Genomic DNA, 22,845 nt, shown 5'->3' on the forward strand with positions numbered 1-22,845 from the left:
ATTATTTGCTACTTTTGTCTTCCTGCTGGAAGCAAAACTTTTTTCTGTCCAGCTGTTGCTCTAAATCTTGCAAGGGGTAGGCACATTTCCTTTGCACCCCCAGATCTTAATTAAAATATGCCAAATTCAGTAGCTCTCATAAAGCAATCCATGCTACAGAAAAATGTGAATGAGCAGGTGCTTCGAAATGACACAATAAAGACAAGCTGTAGCAGAAGGACACAATGCACTGAAGTAAGCAAATGGAAAAAAAAAATGTTCCAAGCACGTTGCTTTTTTGTGGGAAGGGCTGAAAAAGAAGACAGTTCTGTCATTGTCCCCTGACCAGTCCCAGATGATCAGGCTCTGGAGAGCCACAAAAGGCTGGGCTCCACCAAATCACTGATGGGAAGAAGAGAAAGCAACCAGAATAAACACAAAGGCCTTCTCCAGAGCAGCTAATCAAGGCATGTTTGCTGCAGAGTGGAGTCCAAAGCTCAGGGACACCCACTGCTGGCTCAGTGCTCGGTGTTGGCAGGACCTGCTGCCCTCACTGAGCCTTTGCTGCTGCAGGATCAGCTCCCACACTCTGATGGCCTCAGGGGCTGATGCAGCCACAGTGCACTGAGGCACAGAGGGGCCACTTGAACCTGAGAAGGCACCTGATCTCGTCACCCAAGACAAACAGTATGCAAACCCCAAGGAACGAGTCCTGGCTGGTCCGGGGGATTTGGAACAGGATGTGGAGATTTCACCCCTGGCTCTCCATTTCCAGGGACATTGCAACACCTCCCCACAGGGCTGCTCTACAGCCCTGGCACAGTGACGTCCCTGTGGCTGTGCAATGACCAAATGCCACTGGCAGGGTGGAACAGCTCCAGATGCCACAGCTGAGCAAACAGTGCTGCCAGGGGCCATGCAGCATCCCTGTGACTGTCACACCTTTGGATGGGGCTCTGGGAAGGCACAGGGGAGCTGCAGCGTGGCCAAAACTTCAGAATAATCTTTCTGTTCCTTGGGAAAATCTGCAGGAAACAATAGCTTGGAGATGTGATTTTGAAAATTGGTGACTTCGATTCATCAGTTAATTTTAAAACGATCTGATGTTTTCTCCTTTTGCTTTGTTTTGTTTTTTATTCTCTCCTTGACTTTCCCTGTTTGCCTGAGGTGGTCCAGGCCTCTGACCTGCCTCCCCCAGAGGCAGAGCTGTCACCCCAAATCCAGGCTGTTTGTCTGTCACAGTTGCAAATCATCCGGCCTGACTCTTGTGAGCACAACTGGTCCAACATGACGTGGGGGTGCTGCTCCATAATGCTCTTTAAGTCTTCTGATCCCACACAAGATCCTGGCCCAGAGCTGATCACTTTGATCCACTGACCACACAGAAGAGGTGTGAGGAGCATTTCAGTGGGCAGAGAAGGCTCTGCAGTGATGAGACCTGACTTGCTTGCTTTGTTTGGCTGGGAAGACCCCAACTGTACCTCATGTGTGCCAAGACCCAACGGGGGAAAAGAGCACAGGCACAGCCCTGTGGGGCACCCAGCAATAAAAGCTTAAAGCAGCCTCCAAGTGCTGAGCTGTGCCAAGGACTCTCCAGGATGGAGGCAGATCCAAGAGCAGAGGCTGCCAGTGATCCCAATGCTCTGTGTGACTGGGCACAACAAACCAGGCACCACTGCTGTGTGCCCCAGCTCAAGGCTGGAGACTTCCTTGTGTGCATCCCCTCTGAGCTCTGCAAACACCTGTCCCTGCCCTGGAGTCATCTCCTCAGGCCTCTTTGAGCAAAATGATCTGGAAAAAGCCTTGAGAAGTTTGTCCTGTCAAAGATCCTGGAGCTTTTTAATTTACAAGAGATGCTGAGTGAGTTCTGTCTGTGTGTGGCTCTGTCATTTCCCAGGTTTATGCAGAAAATTTGCAGAATATTTGAGGCAGGTCCCATTTCTCCCATTTGACTTCCAGGTGGTCTGTTTGCAGAGTCAGGACAGCAGCACAGATCACTTTATGTTCAGGTTTCCTTTGACACCAGCATGTGTAGAATTTACTTCAAATTAAGGATAAAATTATGGAAGAACACAATCCAAAAAGACACAATTTCTGGAACAATCCAAGTCCATTCTGGGCTCTTCCTCAGTGAAGAAAATGCTTTATCCAAGGTCTGTCTGAAGCATATTAGAAAGGGAGGGAGGAAGTGGGATTACAAGCAAATACTTTGTTCCTCAGGATTTAAAAGACCAGGAGGAACACGTTTCTGGGAAGACTGTTAAAAAATAATAATAAAAAGCCAGCTGCCAATTTAGGCAATATTTGCTGCAAATTGAGCATGAACCACATCAGGAGAAGAAATTATTGGAGAACCCATCTGCTGTTTTTGGTCCAGACTGCCAGGGGGGACATCTTCAGGAAGGATTTCCTGTGCTTCTGGGCGTTTGCAAGAATGGAACCCACCGCAAGAAGCTGATGGCAGGATGGTGGCAGGCAGTGAACAAGAACACTCCAAAACTCTGGTAGCTGGCATTGGAAAGGCTGGGAACATCACAAGGGTGCTGGGGGGGATAGAACCCCCTGAGCATTCAGCGAGGGAGGGCTGGAAGGGGGCACAGGGGCCAGATGATCCCCCCAAGGCCCTGGACACGTTCTGCTCCTGGCTGGAGCTGCTCACGTGGCTCTTGCTGATCTCCAGAGCTTTTGAAGAGGTTGTGAGCAGAACCTGCTGATCTCTTCCATGCTCCTGGCTCAGAGGCACAGTCAGGCTGGAGGGCCAAGGCTGCTGTCTCAGAGATCAGAAATGAACATGGAAACCCGTGTCTTTGCCTCTTCTCCTTTCTCCTGCATCTTTCACAAACCACAGCAGCAGATCTCCTGCCTTAGAAACCATGGAATGTCTCAGCTTTTTGTTTGCAGGCAAAGGTGAAGTCTGTTTATTCATCAGCATCTTCCCCAAAAATCACTCCAAAATCATTGGGAGAGCCATTTTATGGGAAAAACTTTTCAGTTCAAATGCTTCTGCATCCCTCAATAGCTATTATCCTCTAGAATCCAGAAACTCTAAAATTACACCACTTCAAAAGCCAGGTTTTCTTATCTTCAGTCTGAGATTTTAATGATAAAAGCACCCAAGGAGAATGAGCATCCAGGGATGTCCTCAAGCAGTAAGATCAGAAGTGACTGTGCTGTGTGGAAGGCATTGGGTCCCCTGGGTTTCTGAGAACATGAAGCCTTGTTTTTCTGTTTTTCTTGTTTTTCACCTTTCCTGGCAGATGAGCAGTGACAGTGCAGCCCTTCCAGCCTCTCCTCAGGGTAACACCTTCCTGCCCTTCCACACATGCCTGCTCAGTTCCTATCTGGTTTTAGCAATTGGTACCTTGGAACTCACCAGGCAAGGATATCGTTTTACCATCTGCAAAGTGAGGAATTCAGGCTTTCAAATGATATGAAATAATTAGGTCTGTTTGGTGTGGCACATAAAATCTTAGTGGGATTCATCACTGAGTGCTCCCTCTATTCATCATCTGTCAGAACAGCCTGGTTGGAAGGTAGGCTGGAATTGCTTTGGTTGAAACAGTAGAGCTGCTGAAGACATTTGACAAGTACCACAGTATTCTTCATTAGGAAAAAGTGATTTTTATGCATGGTAGGGGTTCAGGTAACTCTTGTTGTAATTAGAAATTGATCCCATTTGAATCTTGATCTGCATTTGGGTCCTTCCCAAAAGAAATAGCCTTGAAATCTGTGCCCCTGCTATGACCACATTGCTTGCAGATTTGATTCATACACTCTTCCACACTTCAAGGGTTCAGCCCTTCCCAGAATGGAAAGATTGGGATTTCTGGAGCTTCCTGGGCTGCAGCTGCCCCAGAATGGTGGCTGTGACTTTAACCATCACATGGGGCTCCCCCCCTGTTTCCTGTGAGGAGTACCGACCAGAGGAGACCATGGTGCCACCAAGGAGCCAATGGCAGTGACAACTACACCAAAGAACAGGGCTGGGGGGGACAGGGGCTGCTCCCACTCCATGCACACATGGGAAATGTGGGAGCCACAGCTTCTGCTTTCTGTCCTGCCCAACTCTTTGTGTGTCTAAGGGTGAGTCTGGGAGGACTGGGAGCTGCTCCTTCCACCCCAGCTGCACTGGAGAGCCAGAGCACAGGAGCTCAGCAGGATCCATTTCCACGTGGCCTCTTCTGCTGCTCCCTGCAGAATCAGAGGAGTTCTGGGACAAGGGAGGAGCTGTGCTCAGTGTGATCCAGCCCTTTCAGGCTTGTGTTCAGTGCAGCCTCCAGGCCTGAGGAGCTGAGGTACCTGATGAGCATCACATCCTGCAGTGCAGCTGGGTGACATCCACAGATGCAAATACCTTTGGCTGTGTCTCCACTGAGAGGTCTCTGGGTTCCAAAGGGAGACAACTGCCCAGCTCTGTCTCTGAGCTGGGCAGTGCTGCCTGGGTCACCAGGGGAGCTCAGGAGAGGATTCCATCTGCTCAGTGAGTGCACAGCCAGGGCACCAGGTCCTGCTCACTGTGCAGGAGCCCAGGGGCAGGGACAGCTGAGCTCTGGGTACCTCCAGCACTGGCAATCAGACTGCACAGCCTGTCCCCAGGCACTGCTAGGCTTGGGGGTGAGGTGTGAGATGCCACTGGGCTGTCTGGCTCTGAGCCAGGGGTGAAAAACTCTCACATCCCATTCCACATCCCTCAGGCTGTGCAGCCCCACTTCAAACCCTTCAAAGCTCATTTTAGGGATAACTTAGTACACATCTCTAGCTTTTCTTGCAGGTTTGAAGGGGGAAACAAACATCCCACACAGTGGCCACAAAGCTGCACAGAGAGGGGAACAGCTGGGGCCATGAGACACAGGAGAGGTCGGGGCAGGTCTCAACAAGGGACCCCTCCAGTCATGGGGAAAGAGGAGAAGACTGTGCCCCTGAAAATCTCCCTGATTGGAGAACAGGACGTGTCAGCTCAGGGAGAGCAAAAGGGACCCAAATTTCCTTGAAGCTGCAGAGGAGAAAGGGGAGAAAGGGGAAAGAAACAGCCAGGACAAACACATTCTTAGAGGGAGAAAAGCCAGGAAAAGTGAACAGTGACACACACACTAAAAAGGAAAATACAAATCCTTGCCCCCCCTCCCCACCCCTGCCCCTCTAGTGCCCCTCTCTGAACCTGCACAGCTCAAACTGCAATTGCCAGGAGAATTTCAGAGCTCCCCCCCAGTCTGGCAGCTGCACTAAGGTCTCCTCTCCCTCAGCCAAGAAATTTCCATATTGACACAAGAACTCCACTCACTTACTTGCACGACAGCTGATTAATGCCCTCGATGTAGTAGCACACCCCTCCATTGACACAATAGGACTTGGCTGTTTCGTTGCATTTTCTGGCATGCCCGGACCAGGAGGAGAGAGTTGTGGTTACTGCAGGGGAAAACAAAAACACACACACACAAAAAGGAGATATTGTTATTTCCTTTGTTTGGCAATTCTGCTTCCTTAGATGATTTTCTACGAGTTCATTTGCCAAAGTAAAAACCCCAGGGGTACAAACCTCAGCCTGTGCCTGCAGACCCACCTTCAGGTCCCAGGGCTGCAACTTGACCCTTCCTTTCCTGGCAAAAGGGGCCAAGTGAGTGAGGAGGTGAAGACTCATCATCCTCTAAGCAGCCACAATGTAGTACAAAACCTTTTTTTTGGCAAGCTGTAGGGAAATGCCCCTTTCCCACTGTCCTTGGCCCTCCCTCATGCTGGGAATGCTGTGCCAGGAGGCAAGGAAGGGTCAGGAAGGAGGGGAGCTGCAGAATCACAGAGTCCCAGGGATGTGCTGTGAGGCCTGAGCACCTCAGGACACTGGAGCCAGACCCAGAGGTGCTGCAGGGCACTTTGCATTGCTCCACACCTTTGCCAGTTGAGTTTTCAGAGCCAGGAGCAGGTCTGGCATGAGCAAAAACAGCTCCATCTGTGCCTGCCCTGTCCTGAGCATTTCTCTGTCCTGCCACAGCTGGGCTGCCCCAACAGCCCCAGCAAAGTGCAGCAGGAGAAGCCAGCCAGCCCCAGCTCGTGCTGAGGCAGGCAGCCAGCACGACTCCAGTTTCCCAGGTGCTTTTCCAAATCTAAACTTCTTTCTAGAGAAAACCTTTACAAAAGGTTTCTAGAGAAAAGCTGTCCTGTAAGTGACAAGAAAACCTGCAGAATTTCACTATAATTCCTGTCTCTGAGAGACTCTGATAAATGTACAGACCAAAGCAGAGTCTCCAAAAGTAAAAAAAGGCTTCTAGGAAGGAAAAATCAGTTGTTAGAGCATTGATACAGGTTACAGATGGTAAGCAGCTTTGGGGAATGCAGACCCATCTTCACATAAATCTAAGGAGTGCTGGGCACTAAAAAGCATGGATTTGTTACAACTGAATACTTAACCTCATTACAAATCCCCTGTCCTGGACTACCCACCTTGCTCAGACCCTATCACAGTTACACCTCCAGCAGTGGCTACTGCTTGCTTTGCAGCACCTTTTATGCTGTAGCCAAAGCTTCTGAGGAGATATTCTATTCCATCCTCTTTTCCAAGGCAAGAATGAGCCTCCTGGAGAGGTTTGTGACACCATCACTGAGACTGCATCCTCACTGACACAGGACTTGAGGAAGAAAGCTTGAAGCAGAGCCAGGCAGAGCCCCAGGAGGAGCAGCAGGACGAGCCATGGGCTGTGCCAGAGGCAGCCAGGGCTGCTCCCATTCCTTGGGCAGCCCCTGTGCCCACCCCACCTCTGCAGGGGCTGCAGCACACACACCAGAGCCAAGGGCTGCATTCCCAGCTCCTTTGGGAACATCTGGGCTCTCCAGGCAGAGGAGGGCTCCCAGCACCTTGTGAAGCCTCTCACGTGTGGGTGATGCTTGGCACTCGAGTTTGTTCTACCTCTCACACGTCTGGGACTCTCTGCAGGGCCTGTGGGGTCCAGAGGAGATTCCCTCTGGGCTGTGCCCACCTGGAGCACCCACACTGTCACCTGAGCATGGATCAGCTCCCTGCTCTGTCCCGTGTGCTGTCCCAGCCATTGTCTGCCATTCCCATGGATGCCTCCCACTGGCTGACAGGCCAGAGCTATTTCCATGCCTTGCCTTGAATAACCATTGCCTCTGGCTCTGTCTTTTCACAGCTATCCAGGGCACAGCAAGCTGTCCCAAAGTGCTCTGCTAAGGAGACATGGAAAACACTCCAGCAGAGAGCCAGAGTGCTCACAGCCCTGGGACAGCAGCTGCTCCCTCAGGGCACGTCCTGCAGCCAGCTGGGAGCCAAATGTGGACAGCAGGGTGCTCACACTGGAGCTGAGTTTGGTTTGACCAAGCCTCCAGTGAAACCCTTTCAAAAATCTGAATCCCACACTTCTGCAGGAAATTCAGCACTCCCTTGCAGTTAAGATTAATGGTAACTAAAAGCCAAAGCCATTATGAGTCTGTGTAATTTATCTGAGGAATGCAGACTCATTATACAGACAAGACTTTATAATTTATACCTTTACAAGATAGTAGCACATTTCTACTCAGGAGAGGAGAGCTGTGGGTCTCTGATAAGTGTGGGTCTCTGCAAGTGCACCATTGGATCAGGGAGCACTGAAACTTCATCAGCCCAAGAGCTGGTGCAAATTGAAAGGCACACGGACGAAAAACAAGCCCAGGCTGCAGGGAGCTGTCACCCCTGCAACCATCAAACACAGCACATGGTAGCAAGCAAAACGATCCATCTGGCAAAGTCTCACATCATAAACCCTACAGAGAATTATTTTGGAGCAAGCCTTGCCACAGCAAGAGAGGGGCAGAGAGGGAGAACTGAAAGCAGAGCCCAGAAACCTCCCCATAGGAAACACCCCAGATACAAAGATACCCAACCCACCAAGAAAGGTGGATGGGAAGATGCAGTGCTGTGTCATGTGATACAGGAGGATCACAGTGCTCATCAGCCAGAGATTGCATGGGATCTTCATCCCATAGAAACAGTTTTGTCCCTTTTAAACAGGTAAACAAGATCCTGACATGACTGAGGCTTGGGCATGTTGGGCACTTCTAGGGGAGAGCTGTCAGTAGAGCTGTGCCTGTCAGGGAAATACATGGTTGGGAAATACTGCAGGAAAATACACGGGTGATCACCTCTACTGGAAGCATCTTTCTAATGTCATTATCCTTTCAACCCTGTTTCCTGCAAGTACCTTGCCTTTTATCCCAAAGAAGCACCAAGTGTTTTAAAAGTGAGCCATGGAATCGCCTCACTCCAGTGCATTTGTCAGCACAGAGATGTGGCAAAGGCCACGGAGAGAGGCAGTTCCCTGTTGAGAGGAGAGCGTCAGGAAACGAGGCCATTTCAGACTGTAACTCTGGTCAGGCCAAAGCCCTGTCCTGGCCCCAACAGTGGCAAAGCTTAAAAAAGAAGATCAGTGATCATTTTCCTGCAGGATGGGCAGCACAGAAACAATCCAAGGCAGCCTCAGTGTTGTCACATTTAGTGGTCTTTGCTGGATTCTTCCACCAACAAGTTTAGTTGCTGTTTGAATAAATCTAATCTTCTAGCACCTACAATATTTGTGCCAAGAGCTCCAGTGCTATGCACACAGTGTGTAAAGCCACATCTCCATTTTGATATTTTTAACCTACCCTTTTCTGGCCTTTGTATTAGGAAAAAACTACTCTTTATCCCCATTTGTTTCCCCTGTGCTACCTGTGGCTTTACAGGCACAGCCTGCATCTCCCACCCTAGCTGGGAAGCAATGATCTCTTTTTATTCTTTTTTGGGTCATCCCTGGTTCTGTTTTTCTCTCTGGAAATAGTGAGACCATACTGCACACATGATATTTATGGGATATTTTTTCCAGTAATAGGAATTCCTAATGGTTTTTTTTTTTTTTTGAGGTTTGGTGCACTGAATACAGATCTGTCGCTCTTATAACCTGAAATCTCACTGCTGTGTGGGGTAACACATATTCTAGAGCCTTCCAAGGTGCCTGATCTGGGATTTCATATTCATGAGAGCAGCTATTCAGGGAGCAAGGATGGAGAGACCTGCCAAGCTCCATGGGAGGACAAAGGGAAGCAAAATGGCTCACTTAGAGATGGTAACTGTGCCTGGGTTGAAGCGTGGCCTTCGGACACCACGTGGCTGCAGATCACACACAGCACCTCAGAGCAAGGTGCCAAGGGAGATCTCAGTGGGTTTCCAGCACACTGGTGGGGTCATTCCCAGATTCACAAGTTCCTTTGTGTTTAGCTCTATTCCCCATCAGCCTGAACCAACACTTTAACAGCTGCATGCCTGGTGCAGGGTCATCTGGGATGTTGGACCTTGGTGAAGTGAACCTCACACACAGTTTATTTACAGCTCTGTGCCAAACACTGTGCCTGCTGATCCACAGGCACAATTACTCCCCACAGCTATTTCACATTAACTGCTCTACAGCAGCAGGCAGATTTTACCCCCCATTGGCTGGTGTGGCAGAATAAGTCCTTCATTCAGCCTCCAACACAACTCCATCTATCCCAAATGACTCGGAAAGTTGTGAAATTGCTGAGATGAGTGCAGAACTGAATAAGCAAGGGAGCAGTTTTGGGTGGTAGCAGGGTGGAACAGGACTCATGAAGGCAGTGGGACGTGATGAGGGAGCTGTGCAGTGACACCAGCCATGAACCAAGAACCTCCCCAGGTACTTCAACAAATTAAAAGCAGAAAACCACGAGTGTGCACGAGGCAAGCAAGTGGTGACATTTCCTTCTGACCAGGGGGAATAAGCAAGGTGCCCCTGAGATCCACAGGGGCAAACTGGTCAGAAAGCCCCTGCAGGGTGGGAGAAGGGCTGGAGCAGCTCAGCCATCAGCAGGTCAGACCTCCGCTGGTCTTCAGCCCAGCACTGAGAACAAAGCAGGAGGGAGGGAGGAGGTGAGGACAAAGAAGAGAGAGGAATAATGAGGTGAAGAAAAGAGGTGAGGACAGGGAAGAGAGGGCTGGCTCTTGATGATGTGTTTGTGAATGATCTGCAGCCACATTTTATTGTTGCTGCCCCAGCCAGTGAGGACAGAGCAGCATAAACACATGGCATATTCAGAGCACTGGAGTCATTCACAGAGTCTGTTTTCCACCACATGCCTCGGTTATTCTGGACTATCATCAATGGCAGGGCAGCAGAGAAGAGAGCCAGGGGCAGTGACTGTGCCAGGTGGACTTCCCTGCACACAGCCCATCTACGCAGAAAGGCCATTAATGATTGTGCAGGGATTCTTACACAATTCCTGCCATGGACGTCATCTCACCTTTGCAGGCAGCTCACCAGCCTGTTCCCAGAAGCCTGGTGAAACCCTCCCCCTGCAAAGAGTTAATTAATGCAGCTTGGACTATAAATTATAGTTAATTTTTCACGAGCTACAGCTACTGTCGAGGAGAGCAGGGAGACAGCGATGCTTTCGCCGCTCCTTTTCTTCTTTATAAATAACTTTGGCTGGTGGGTTCATAGAGCACAGACACTTTATTCTCTCAATATTTAGACATTCAGTTAGACAGATGAACTCAGCTGGTTGGGGAGTGTATACAGATTGCCTGCTCTGTATATGCCTCATGTACTTACTGATAAAACACAGAATGGCTGAGGTTCCTCTCAGCAGAGTTCATCCAACTGCTTGTTAGAAGAACATGGATGAGAAGGTGTCTGGCCAAGATATTCCTCAGTTGTAGGGCTGTAATCCTGGTGTGAGCCACACTAAATCCATGATTTACACTGATTAATACATGGAGGGGCTGGTGTTCCTCACCATTCCCTCTGTGTGTCTGATACAACACCTCCTCCTGCAATAAACCTGAGCAGAGCCTGGATGCTCCCCTCTGTTATCAGTACATAAAATCAGAAGGGCCTGTGCACACTGGGGTTTGCCTGACAGGAGACTGGGGACTCTGGAGCGCATAAAAATTCTGCTCCTATGTGTTTATTCATTTGGAAATGACCAAATATTTACCCCCGCATTTTATTGAAATAGATCCTGCTGGAATCATGTTTCCAGTTCCCGAGGGGATCATTAGGATCAATAGCTGCACGCTAGGAGCTCATCCCAAGATACAAATACCAGACTGCAAGGCACTCATCTTGGAGCATCAGATGCTGCTGATCAAAACAGCACAGGTTGCATTCCCCACCTCTCCCATCTGCCCTGTTCAGGAGTTTCACTAAGAAACAAGTTTAAAGGTTTCTGAGCACCCAGGGGCTGCCTGTTTCCATGGGACAGGCAGTTATTGCAGGGGCAAAGTCCTGTGTTATTGCCAAGCTTCAGGCTGCTCCTCTGGAATGATCTCTGCAGCTTTATGAGGGAGCCCTTCCTATGCTCTGCTCTACCACAGGGCTCTGAAAATGCACATGACAGCAGTGCAGCATTTCATTTCCCCAAATCCCCAGCATCAATTGTAATAGCAGCAACATGATACTTCAATGAGGGGATTTGTTCAGCAACCTAAAAATCCTTTCACAGAGCCAATGCCAGCGTGAAAGCTTCGCAGGCAGGGCAGCTGAAGCCCAAGAAGTGAAGCAACACACCAGGATCCCAGGATGGAGCCAGAAGAGCAGATCCCCTGGTCCACAACCCAGTTCTAAAGGCTGGGCTTAGCCTCAGTGCTCCCAGGGGACACCAGCTCCCACCCCACACTTATCCTGCCCCTCTTTGCCCTTAGAGTCCTCACAGCACATCTCAAGTGGCAGCTGCGTGACTACTTAAAAAATACACAGCGTGCAAAATGAGCAGTGAGCAGGATGGGGCAGCTGCCAGGCACCCCAGAGCTCTCTGCAGAGAGGCAGTGAGATCTCCACACTCAGTGAGATCTCCACACTCACCTCAAGGCTCCGTGCCTGCGTGCATGCAGGTTCCGCTCAATTACAGCCCCACCTCCAGCAACGCGGCTGAAATTATCCCAGCAAAGACCACACCAGCATTTATTTTTAGTCTGATATTGAAAACTGCTCTGTTCACATGGCCAGACTTGTGTCTGCTCTGCCTGTGCTCTGGGCTGGCTGGACACCCTTCACCTCCAAGGCCAGAGCTCTGTGCTCACACCTGGGGCTCCAGGAGGGCTCAGTGGCCTCAGGCTGGAGGGGCCAGGGACTGACCAGATGGGATTTCACACTCATGAGAGCAACAATTCAGGGAGCAAGGATGGAGAGACCTGCCAAGCTCCATGGGAGGACAAAGGGAAGCAAAATGGCTCGCTCAGAAGTGGTAACTGTGCCTGGGTTGAAGCATGGCCCTGTGACATCCCGTAGCTGCAGATCACACACAGCACCTCAAAGCATGAGGCCAAGGGAGATCTCAGTGGGTTTCCAGCACACTGGTGGGGTCATTCCCAGCTTCACAAGTTCCTTTGTGTTTAGCTCTATTCCCCATCAGTCTGGACCAACACTTTAACAACTGCATGCCTGGTGCAGAGTCATCTGGGATGTTGGACCTTGGTGAAGTGAACCTCACACACAGTTTATTTACAGCTGTGCAGGTACAGAGCAGCTCAGTCACCAGCAGGTCAGACCTCCAGCTGGTCTTCAGTCCCAGGACTGAGAACAAAGCAGGAGAGAGGGAGGACATAAGGAAAAACAAGAGAAAGGAATAAGGAGGTGAAGAAAAGAGGGGAGTAAGACCAGCAAGGTCACAGGCAGGTCTGCCATGATCACCCAGTAAAGGCCAGGCCAGACTGGATTTGAGAGCAGGTTTGGGGGGTTGGTTGAACCATAACCACGTGGCACACGTTCCTGTGGGGTGTGGAGCTCACAAAGCACAGCACTGAAATCATGCAAGTCCATCAGGCCAAGCTCACCTGGCAAACTGAGGAGAACATTTTCTACACCCAGCCACACTGGGCAGCAGGGAAGGGATTAAACTGGAGGGGATTGCCTCAATGGCTCTGCACCAATGAGGCTACAAACAGCCCAATGGCATCACCAGGATGACAGCTATGAAATCTGTGGGCCCAAACTGGTGTGTGGAGAGTTAGACTTAATTGGAGAAAAAAGGACTGTTTCAGCTACCCTTCCACAGGGGTCTCTAGAGGGACTCTGGGGAGGGCTTGTGATGCCCAGCAGATGAAATAAAGGCCCCAAAACCAAACCCAGAGAGCCCAGCTTTCATTCAGGTGCTTCATATCAGCCCCCAATGCTCCTGCTCCCAGCACAGCTCAGCACTGCCTGTTCTGCTCTTTCTCCTGTTTCCCCTTCTCCTGTGACCCTGAGTCCTCTCTGCGGCAGAGCACCCTCAGCCAAGGACACTGACAGCCCACAGAGGCTGATAAAGCACTCAGCAGGCTCTCACCCAGCTCCAGAGTGAGCCAGGAGCACGAGCAGAGTCCAGGGGAGCAGCCTCAATGATCCACATGCTGGTTTAGAGCACCTGCACACCACTGGCACAGCCTCCTGCACCCTGACAGCATCCAAACCACGCTTCCTCCACCTGGCCTGTGTTCTCTCCTCACCCTCAGGGCTTCACCTGCTTGTTGAAGTCAAGGAACGGAGCTAGAGGAGAGCTCAACAGCAGAAAGCAAGCACAAGGGATTACCTGACCTTCTCAGAGACTTCAAACTTTATCTCACCTTTGTAAAATTAAACGTTGAGAGGGTTTGACTAGCTCTGTCCTGCATAAACCTTCCATCTCAGAATGCTCTCCAGATTTCTCTGACCCTTCTTCCATTTCTGCCCCCATCAGAATGCTCTAAATGTCAGCACTGGTTCCTATCCTGTTTACCCAACATGTGCACAGACTCCTGAGCCTTGTTTAGCTGCCTCATGCTGCTCTGTGACAGGATCACGTTGCCATTCTGGGCTCTCTGATGTTGAAATGAGCAGAAAGGACCTTCCTGTCAGGGCACAGGATCAAGTTTCCACATCCCTGCAAGTTCCTGCCTGTGAGCTGAGCCACTGTGGCCACCCAACTGCACAGGCTCAGCCTGTGACAAGCACAAAACAAAGTCTCATTTAACATTTTCACCACCAATGAGGCTACTGCAGCACAAATGAAGCTGATTGGAACCTCCTGCTATTCACAAACCAGGTACTGGGGGCATCAGTGTTTAAAATCCAGCAAGTGATTTACAAGATTTCAGTGAAACAGCAAGAGTAGGGACAACCTACAGGTGACCCTGAATACAGAGATTGAAAAGAAATGCAAGACTTTTACAAGAATGAGATACTTGTCTGCTCTCCAGATCATCCCATCCCACATCTTCATCACCTCCCCATATGCTGTGCACACATGCAATTCTCTGATACAACATCCATCACCATAAAAATCAGAGAGATTCTGAGTTGTACAGATAACACTTGGGAGATATTGCAAAAAAGGAATGTGAAGGGAAAAGTGAGATAGAGCTTTAGCTCTGGGGCCTTTGCCATCTCTTCCCATTATTAGGGAAAACAAAAGTGATGATGCACCCACAGAGCAAAGAAGTTTTCCAAAAGGGGAAATTTCTCTGTGTCCTTTCTGAGATTTGGCTTTTAAGAAAATAAAATTAATCTAATATGATGCAAATAAGTAGTATGGATCTCTTCTGGTGAAAGCAAAGGGAAAATCCTGGGGAAGGATGATGTGGCCATGGCATTAATGATGCTGCATCTCAGCTTGGCATCCCTAGTGCAGTGCAAGTGAAAACACTACAAAGAGCACATTTTAAGTGCAGTTTTCTAATCAGAAAAGCTTTTAAAGAATACCTGGCCAGTGCCTGCTGTGGCTGCAATCAGATTTCCTTTAAATTCATAAAAGACTGAGCTTTCAAAGGAGGAAACATCCCCATAAAATCTGCAGAGCAGAACTGCCAACAGGGAGGCACAGCCAGCTGTGCTCTCAGATCTGGGCATTTGCAGCTGGGATGGAAACACACAAAAATAAAAATCCCTGCCTGCTCCTGCCTTCCCAGGGCTTTTGCCAGGATCCTGGTGGCTCCCAGTGGGGAGAGACCCCCTGACACAGACAAAACCACCCTCCACCAGGAATTGCTGAGCCAATGTCCAGGCACCAGGATTCTAATCTACACTTGTATCCCCTCCTTGGTTTTTATTGCTCTGTGCCCATTTTCTACTGCTTTTGGGACAACTGAGTAGGAGGGAATGCTAAAAAGCATTTCAGCCACAATAAATCAAATTAAGGATTTGGGGAAATCTGTTCTTGCTTTCTGGAGACTCAGAAAAAAATGGGATGGCAGGGCATGGATGGATTTTCTGCAATTTTCTTATTACCTATGCTTAGAAGACTCATGTCTTTTTTCTTGTACTTCCAACAGCCTGCTTTGGTTTGATCAGCTATCCTCAAAAAAAAATCCCAAACAAAAAAGCAAAATGAAAAAAGAAAACCCTGTTAAATCAAAGGCCATAACAAGCACATCTTGCAAATACCAATAACTCCATGTACTGAAAGAGCTGGGAGTGCTTGAACTTGAGCTGCAATTTTAAGTAGCATGTTCTTCAAGCTGCCATTGCAATAGTTATCACATTCTCCCTCTCCAAGATAGATACCAGCAATATAAATCAGATTTTTTTTTTTTTAAAGATCTGGGGAAAGAAAGACCAGTGGCTTTGGGAAAAGTCAGACAGAAGGAGTGATTAAAGAAGATTCCAGGAGGCAATAAAGCATTTATGAAAAATGTCTCATAATAGCAAACAAATCAGGGGAAAGCAGCTGTATGAGGGGGGTGGGGGAGAGGTACTTACACTCTTCTTCCATAACAACTATTTTAGTTTCTGAGGCTGGTAAGACTTGTGGTGCTTTCGTTGTTCCTGGGGAAATTAAGGTAAGAAAGTAGTGAACAAAATAATCTCCTTTGAGCAGAGCAGGGTGGGCTTAGCTACTGTGGGGAGGAGCAGAGGGGCAGGTGCTGCTGGGGGCACAGGCTGGGGCTGCCAAGGTGTCAGTGCTGCTTTGGCAGGGCATGGGTTGGGGTGCCAGGGGCAGGACAGGCAGTGTCCCTGCAGGGGATGGCACCATGTCCCCTCGCTGGGAAGGGCCTCGTGTCACAACAAGGAGGCAGAGATGGCTCAGGGCTCACCTGGCAGGAGATGAGTGAAAATGTGGGAGGTTTCCTTAGCCCTGATGGCCGCAAGAGTGCAAAGATGGGATGGCAGGATGTGGTAGTGGGGAAAATGTGAGGTTTAAGAAGGGGTGGGGTTTTCTGAAGAGCCTCCATCATCGCACGTGAGGTTCTGCAGCACAAATTAATGCTTGGACCAGAGGTGGAGGAACAGGAAACAGATGAAGCAAGGACCCCAGGATTAGGGGAGACAAGCACAGGGAGTGATTTCCCCTTTTTGAACCAGGATACTGGGAACCCCAATGCCCACAGAATGCTCTACTCAACCCTGCTGGCAGCACCAGCACCTCTGAGGAGGTCCCTCACACCCTCTGGATGCGCAAAGGAGGATGCCCCAGGAGCCTGACCACCCTGCCAGACCACCACAAAGAGCCAGAAGCAGAAAGATTTTTTTGTACAACTTGATTTTCTCTGCAGTGTTTGATAAGGGGCAGGGCAATTGAGAAGATGCCTAAAAATTTTCTGAGGAAAAAAAGAATCTGAAACAGTCCCACCTCAACTGTGCCCTCATGGCCGTGAGATATCAACATTAGACTATTCAATGATGAGAACTGGGAAACGGGATATTTTTCTAAGAAAGCATCTCATTTACTTCAAAGTCATAAAATCTGCAATATATTGCAGTATATTTTGACTAAGTCCAGAAGCATTTCCTCAGAAATTAACACCCTCACAAAGTTTCTCAATGCAAAAGCATTTATTTCTGAGCTGGGAGTTTTGTGGAAATGCTGGAATTGTAGAGGAGGGGTGAGGGAAGGGTTTGGCTGAGGGGCATTTCCTAAGTGCCAAGGGGTCTCTGCTCTGCAGCCACTCTCTCTCTAAAGATGAGGTGGTTTTGGCGACTTGCAGCAGATCTGTATGGCTGAAAAGCTGCTTTTCTGAAATGGAAAAGTGGTGTTGGAATAGAGGAAAGAGCACTTTGCAATGGAAGCCACAACAGGATCAGTGCTAAGGATCCCGTGGAAGAAGAAACAGGGGACAACACACGTGTGGATTCAGGTGCCCTGAGGAGTTTTGTACTCAGAGGTGTCACAGAAGAAGGGAGGAAAGCTTGCCAGGCCCAGGAAGGCTGAGCAGTGAGGGGACAGGAATACTCCAGGAGAGCATGAGCCTGCATAGTGGGGAAGGCTGCTTAACTCTGAGTAGCTGCAGGGGAAAGAGGAAAAAGAGTGGTAAAAAGAGGTGAAAAAAGGGGTGACAGGGCCACAAAAGCCTCCAGGGATCAGCATCACCTGGGCTGCCCTTGTAGGGGCTCAGATGGCCCTGCTGTGCTAAGGTGTGCCTGCAGCTGAGCAGCGAGCCAAGGGCCCAGTGGCAAGGCTGAGAGCATGGACCATCCAGGCAGGGAACCCCCCAGATTCACAGAGAGATCTTTGTGTGCCTTTCGTGGCTTTTCAGGTCTTAACACATTTCTGGGCAGCTCAGGAGTGGGCCCATCCCTGCTGGGAGGGTTCTTGTCACACAGGGTGGCTTCCTGAGCACCCTGGCAGGTTCTGCCTGCCCTACACTGGCCAGGTGTGCATTTACCTGCTGTGCATTTCCCTGTTGTGCATTTGCCTGTTGTGCATTTCCCTGTGTGCATTTCCCTGTGTGCATTTCCCTGTGTGCATTTACCTGTGTGCATTTCCCTGTTGTGCCTTTCCCTGTGTGCATTTACCTGTGTGCATTTATCAGGTGTGCATTTCCCTGCTGTGCATTTATCCAGTGTGCATTTCCCTGTTGTGCATTTACCTGCTGTGCATTGCCCTGCTGTGCATTTACCTGTGTGCATTGACCAGGTGTGCATTGACCAGGTGTGCATTGACCAGGTGTGCGTTTCCCTGTGTGCATTTCCCTGTTGTGCATTTCCCTGTGTGCATTTCCCTGTGTGCATTTCCCTGCTGTGCATTTCCCTGCTGTGCATTTCCCTGTTGTGCCTTTCCCTGTGTGCATTTACCTGTGTGCATTTATCAGGTGTGCATTTCCCTGCTGTGCATTTATCCAGTGTGCATTTCCCTGTGTGCATTTCCCTGCTGTGCATTTCCCTGTTGTGCATTTCCCTGTGTGCATTTCCCTGTGTGCATTTCCCTGCTGTGCATTGCCCTGCTGTGCATTTCCCTGTTGTGCATTTCCCTGTGTGCATTTCCCTGTGTGCATTTACCAGATGTGCATTTACCAGGTGTGCATTTCCCTGTGTGCATTTCCCTGCTGTGCATTTCCCTGTGTGCATTTACCAGGTGTGCATTTCCCTGCTGTGCATTTCCCTGTGTGCATTTCCCTGCTGTGCATTTACCAGGTGTGCATTTCCCTGTGTGCATTTCCCTGTGTGCATTTACCTGTGTGCATTTACCAGCTGTGCATTTCCCTGTGTGCATTTCCCTGCTGTGCATTTCCCTGCTGTGCATTTACCAGGTGTGCAGGTCAGGGCCCTGCAGGAGGCACTGGCACTGCTCAACCTCTCTCTTCCTCCTGTGGGAGGGTTTCTGGTGCTGGGGAAGGGGCAGCAGAAGAGCAGACAGGGCTCTGATGGCTGCACAGGGGGAAGGGAGGTTGCACATGCAGCTCCCATCACACAGGAGCAGTTTATGTGGTGTGGGACAGCCAGAGAGTGAGGCAAGAAATAAAAAAGGAGAGCACTGCCTCAGTTTCTTACTGGGGACACCTTTGCTATCAGAATTGGAAATAAACCCAGCAGAGCAGCAGGGCTGAGTTCACAGACGTGGAGGATGAAGGCAGAGAGGTGTGAGCAAGGGTGGCTTTCCTGCAGACCCTGCAGGCAGGGGGAGGCTGTGTGATGCTGCAGCTCCACAGAGCAAAGGATTCAGGATGGCAAACACACTGAAGTAAGAGAGAAAATACTGCCAGAAAGCAGCAGGAGCAAGCTACCTTCCCTCACATGGGATGAGAACAAATCTTGGATCCCAGCAAAGGGCTGCAGAGCCCAGCTCACAGCCCAGGCTGCCACAGTGCCCCTTGTGAATGGCAGGAGGAAGAGCTTAGGAAATACAGTCACCCCCTCCCAGCTGTGCCCTCCCAGCTTCTGGCAGCCACTGTAGGGACTTTCTGAGCCGGAGGGTGCATCCAAACCAGTGTGTTAAGCAATATAATTATTATGACCAAGATAATAATAAAACCACCTAACCTCAGACTCCATCCGCTGAGCTCTAAGAGATGGAGCACACATTCTAGGATGAAAACCAGAAGCAACTTCACTCATCACAAAGCTATGGTCTAAATACTTGTCTTCTGGTGAGTTTTGCTTCTCAGAAATTCTTTAAAAAATGAAAACATCAAGCCCACCAGCTTTCTTTCCTCCTTACCCCTTTTTTAAAAAAAAAATACATCGACTGTAAGTTTATTTAAAATGTAAATTAACCACATTGCCAGTGACAGATAACAAAGATAAACATTTATGCTAAGCTGCATTTTTCTTATCTCCCAAGATTATTTTACTCGATATCCTGAAAGCATGAAACAAAATACAAGACAGACCATGAGCAGAACCTTTCTGTGGAATGGCAGACAGCTCGAGACATTTGCTGGCTTCTTCACTTACCACTTCTCACATTCAGGCTGCCTTTGGCGGTGTCTTTCCCTAAAACGTTCTCGGCTTCGCAGCTGTACTCCCCAGCATCTTCAAGCTTCACCTTGTTGAACTGCAGTCTGGAAATCTTTCTGTTGAAAAGTACAGCAGACATTTCTTACTCCATTGCTGACCAACCTCATGAAGTGACAACCATTCCTGGCCCTGGAGGGTCACCCCTGCTTGACAGGATGGGCTGCCTGAGCTTGCTGAATGGGCACTGGAGCCTGGATAGGATTTGGACAAGTCCCTTCGAGGATTTGCTAGGAGAACACCTCCCTCTGAACCCACTGCTCTGAGCCTGTTGTGTGCTTTGTGCTCTCATTCACACAGAAAGTCTCATGAGGAGCTGAGGCCCAGAGTCCCAGCACTACAGCACAGGCTTTCCACACTGGAAAAGAGCCAATTTACTGATGGACAGTGGGATCTGCCTGCCAGACAGAGATGTGGAGAGGAGACGCCTGCTCTGCACCTTCCTCAGCAGGGATGCTGAGCAGTCAGTGCTCCACCAGCTGCATTCACGCAAACACCCACAGCACCCAGGGGGACACCCCTCACCACTCTGCACATCCACTCCCTGGGGTTTGCCCTGGGCATATCACTGACAGCTTCAGCTCGACCTAAAAAAAGGGCAGGCACTTTGTGTCCACCAAATCCACACTCCAATGGACTACAGACTACAGACATGTGTGGCTGAGCTGCACACACTCATCTGAGCAGCCAGATGTGCCTCGAAAGAGCAGGAGAGGGTGGGTGTGACAACTGCCCGCGTCACTTCATAGCCTGTGTCACCTCCCAGCCTTGTGTCACCTCCCAGCCTGTGTCACCTCCCAACCTTGTGTCACTTCCCAGCCTGAGAGAAGAGAGAGGTAGAGAGGATGAGAGGGTAAGAGCGTAAAAGGATAAGAGAGTAAAAGGGTGAGAGAGTAAAAGCGTAAGAGAGCGAGGTTCCCATTACAATACAATAAATCTTCTGTGCTGAATATTCTAATTCTCACTAACCAATCTAGTACAAGATACAAATCCTATAGCATTTACATACAGCCTATAAGAATCATTACATCACCATACTGTGTTACATTTTAAACCCTAAAAATGACTCTTTGGGCCCCTTCTGCCAAGCTGGCAGGGTCTGCTCTGACCCTTGGGCCTGTCTGCAAGCAGAGGGTGTTGTTCCATCAAAAGGGGATCACCTTCAGCTGGCCACACCATTGTTTTCCATTGTTCAGTAACTAAGGTATCTCAAAGCTTGCTTTCATGTCAATCTCAGTTATGGTTTCTATATTCTCAAAATCTTTTGCCAGGCAATCATATTTATAAGGCTTTCCTGTTTCATCTTCCCCAACACCAGCCCGTGCCCCTCCACGGGAGAGGCAGATCTCTGCTGCAGAGCTCTGTGGCGCTGCTGAAGGAGCATCGCCTTTCCCACTGGCTGTGACTCATTCTCTGGGATGGCTCTGACTAACAGGCAAAACCTTTTGTTGCCCAGTTTAACAGGGATCTATAGGAGCCTTCAACACACACTGAGTGCCACTCATGAGCCCACAGTGGGACTCCCACATGAGACCCTCTGATTTTCAACATTTTCTTCCATTTTAGCCATCTTATCACAACCCACCCTGTCTGCTCTTCTCATGAGAACATCTCTGTTTGCTTTCCACCCCAAGCTTTTACCTCAGGTCTGTGTCACTTTATTTAGAGACTTGGAAGCGCTGCCAGCTTTAGAAAGAGGTCCCAGTGGCCAATGTTGCTGAAGGCAAATATAATTCCATTTATGTGGAAAATAACCATCAGCCTCGGACATAGCTGCAATGTTCCACGTGTCATCCGAGAAGGACTTTTCTATGGGATGTGCAAATCATTGTCCATAGGAAGCCCTTCACAGAAGCACACTGGCATCTTTTTAACACCCTGACAAGCTGTTCTCCTGGGAGGCACGGCGCAAGGACGCAGCAGGAACATCTCACTAGTTATATTAGTAAATTAAAAGCACTTGGAGACGACTTGGTAGAGCTCCCAGGAAACAGGCGCTGCCCTGTTTTACAGGATGCGGTCAAGGGCTCAATTGCATGAGCTGGGGCCACATGTGGAGCAATTTCTAAATGGATGTTGACAGTATGCAAAGACCTCTTGAGTCCCTCTGACTGTAGGTCTCCACCCAATCCATTTGTGCAACACAATCCAACATGGGAGCCTGAATAAGAGGGGTGATTCTGCCTTGAATCACCACATAACACCTTTCCCTGAGTGTTCTCAAGTCTCTGAGCACAGCCTGTGACAGCCCTGGGCATGGTGGCCCTCACTGCTGTTCTGCTCTGGAGCCAGGTAATGCACCAGAGAGAGGCATTTAAGGACATTTAAGGGCACCCAGTGCCCGTTGCTGCCCTGTGCCTGTTGGTTCCTGCACCTTGCTGGGAGTCACAAAGGGTGCCTGGGCTCTGCTGGGCTGCAGCACCTTGTTCAGGAGCATGTTCCCCACTCCCTCCATAGAGGAAAGTGTGGAAATGCTCATCAAAAGAGTGAGATGGCTCCAGAATGCAGCTCCAAGCCTGCTCCCAGCCCAGCCATTACTTTCTCCCAGCTGTCTCAACCCTCTCTGCCAGAATACACCATTTGTTTCACAAAGCAGGCTGCAGTGCAGGCAGCACATGCTGAAAGCAGCTTGGAAGAGCAAGGCTCTAACTCAGAGTCCATAGAAAACACCAGCCTGGCACATCAGCACGCTGGGGCTCTCTGCCAGGTCAGAACTGAGAGCATCAATGGACACGCTGCCTTCAGCTGCCAGAGCACAGATGTTCTAATGATCATTGGCTGCATGGCAATCTCAGTCCACAGCACATTTCACCAGGTGGAGCAACTGGAAAAATCCATTTCTGCATTAGAATACCACCTAATCACCTGATATCACCTATTTTACAGATAAGGGGGTGTAAGTCCCAAAGATGAGTTAGGGAGTGGCACAAAAGGAGCCACACTTGACAGACTCAGCTCCAGCAAGAGGGTGAGAGACATTTGGTCTTTTACCTGAAACTGGAGAGGAATGTGAGCAGAATAAAGAGTGATGTTGGCATTTGGAGCATAGCAACATCAAGGTGAAACCAAAGGGGATTACTTTGTTTTAATGCACAAGACTTGTACTGTCAAAAGAGCTTATTTTTGCCATCACAATTGGTTGAAATTATTCTGTACTGGAAGATCCCCTTGAAAAATCAAGATTTTTTTTCTTGCCCTTCATAGCCCA

At 49.4% G+C, this 22,845-nt stretch overlaps 1 protein-coding gene across 4 annotated transcripts in view; it reads right to left on the reverse strand.

The window, feature by feature from the left end:
- Window positions 1–22,845, reverse strand: part of NRG2 (neuregulin 2) — a 161,062-nt gene that overhangs the window by 26,165 nt on the left and 112,052 nt on the right. For all 4 annotated transcript variants that reach the window (XM_058034544.1, XM_058034543.1, XM_058034546.1 and 1 more), the window contains exons 3-4: window positions 19,578–19,696; window positions 5,265–5,385 (exon numbers count right to left, since the gene is read on the reverse strand). In XM_058034544.1, the coding sequence (XP_057890527.1) occupies window positions 5,265–5,385; window positions 19,578–19,696 (240 nt within the window). The remainder of the gene's footprint in view (window positions 1–5,264; window positions 5,386–19,577; window positions 19,697–22,845) is intronic.

Source organism: Melospiza georgiana, chromosome 15 (genome assembly GCF_028018845.1).
Source record: "Melospiza georgiana isolate bMelGeo1 chromosome 15, bMelGeo1.pri, whole genome shotgun sequence".
NCBI lineage: Eukaryota > Metazoa > Chordata > Aves > Passeriformes > Passerellidae > Melospiza > Melospiza georgiana.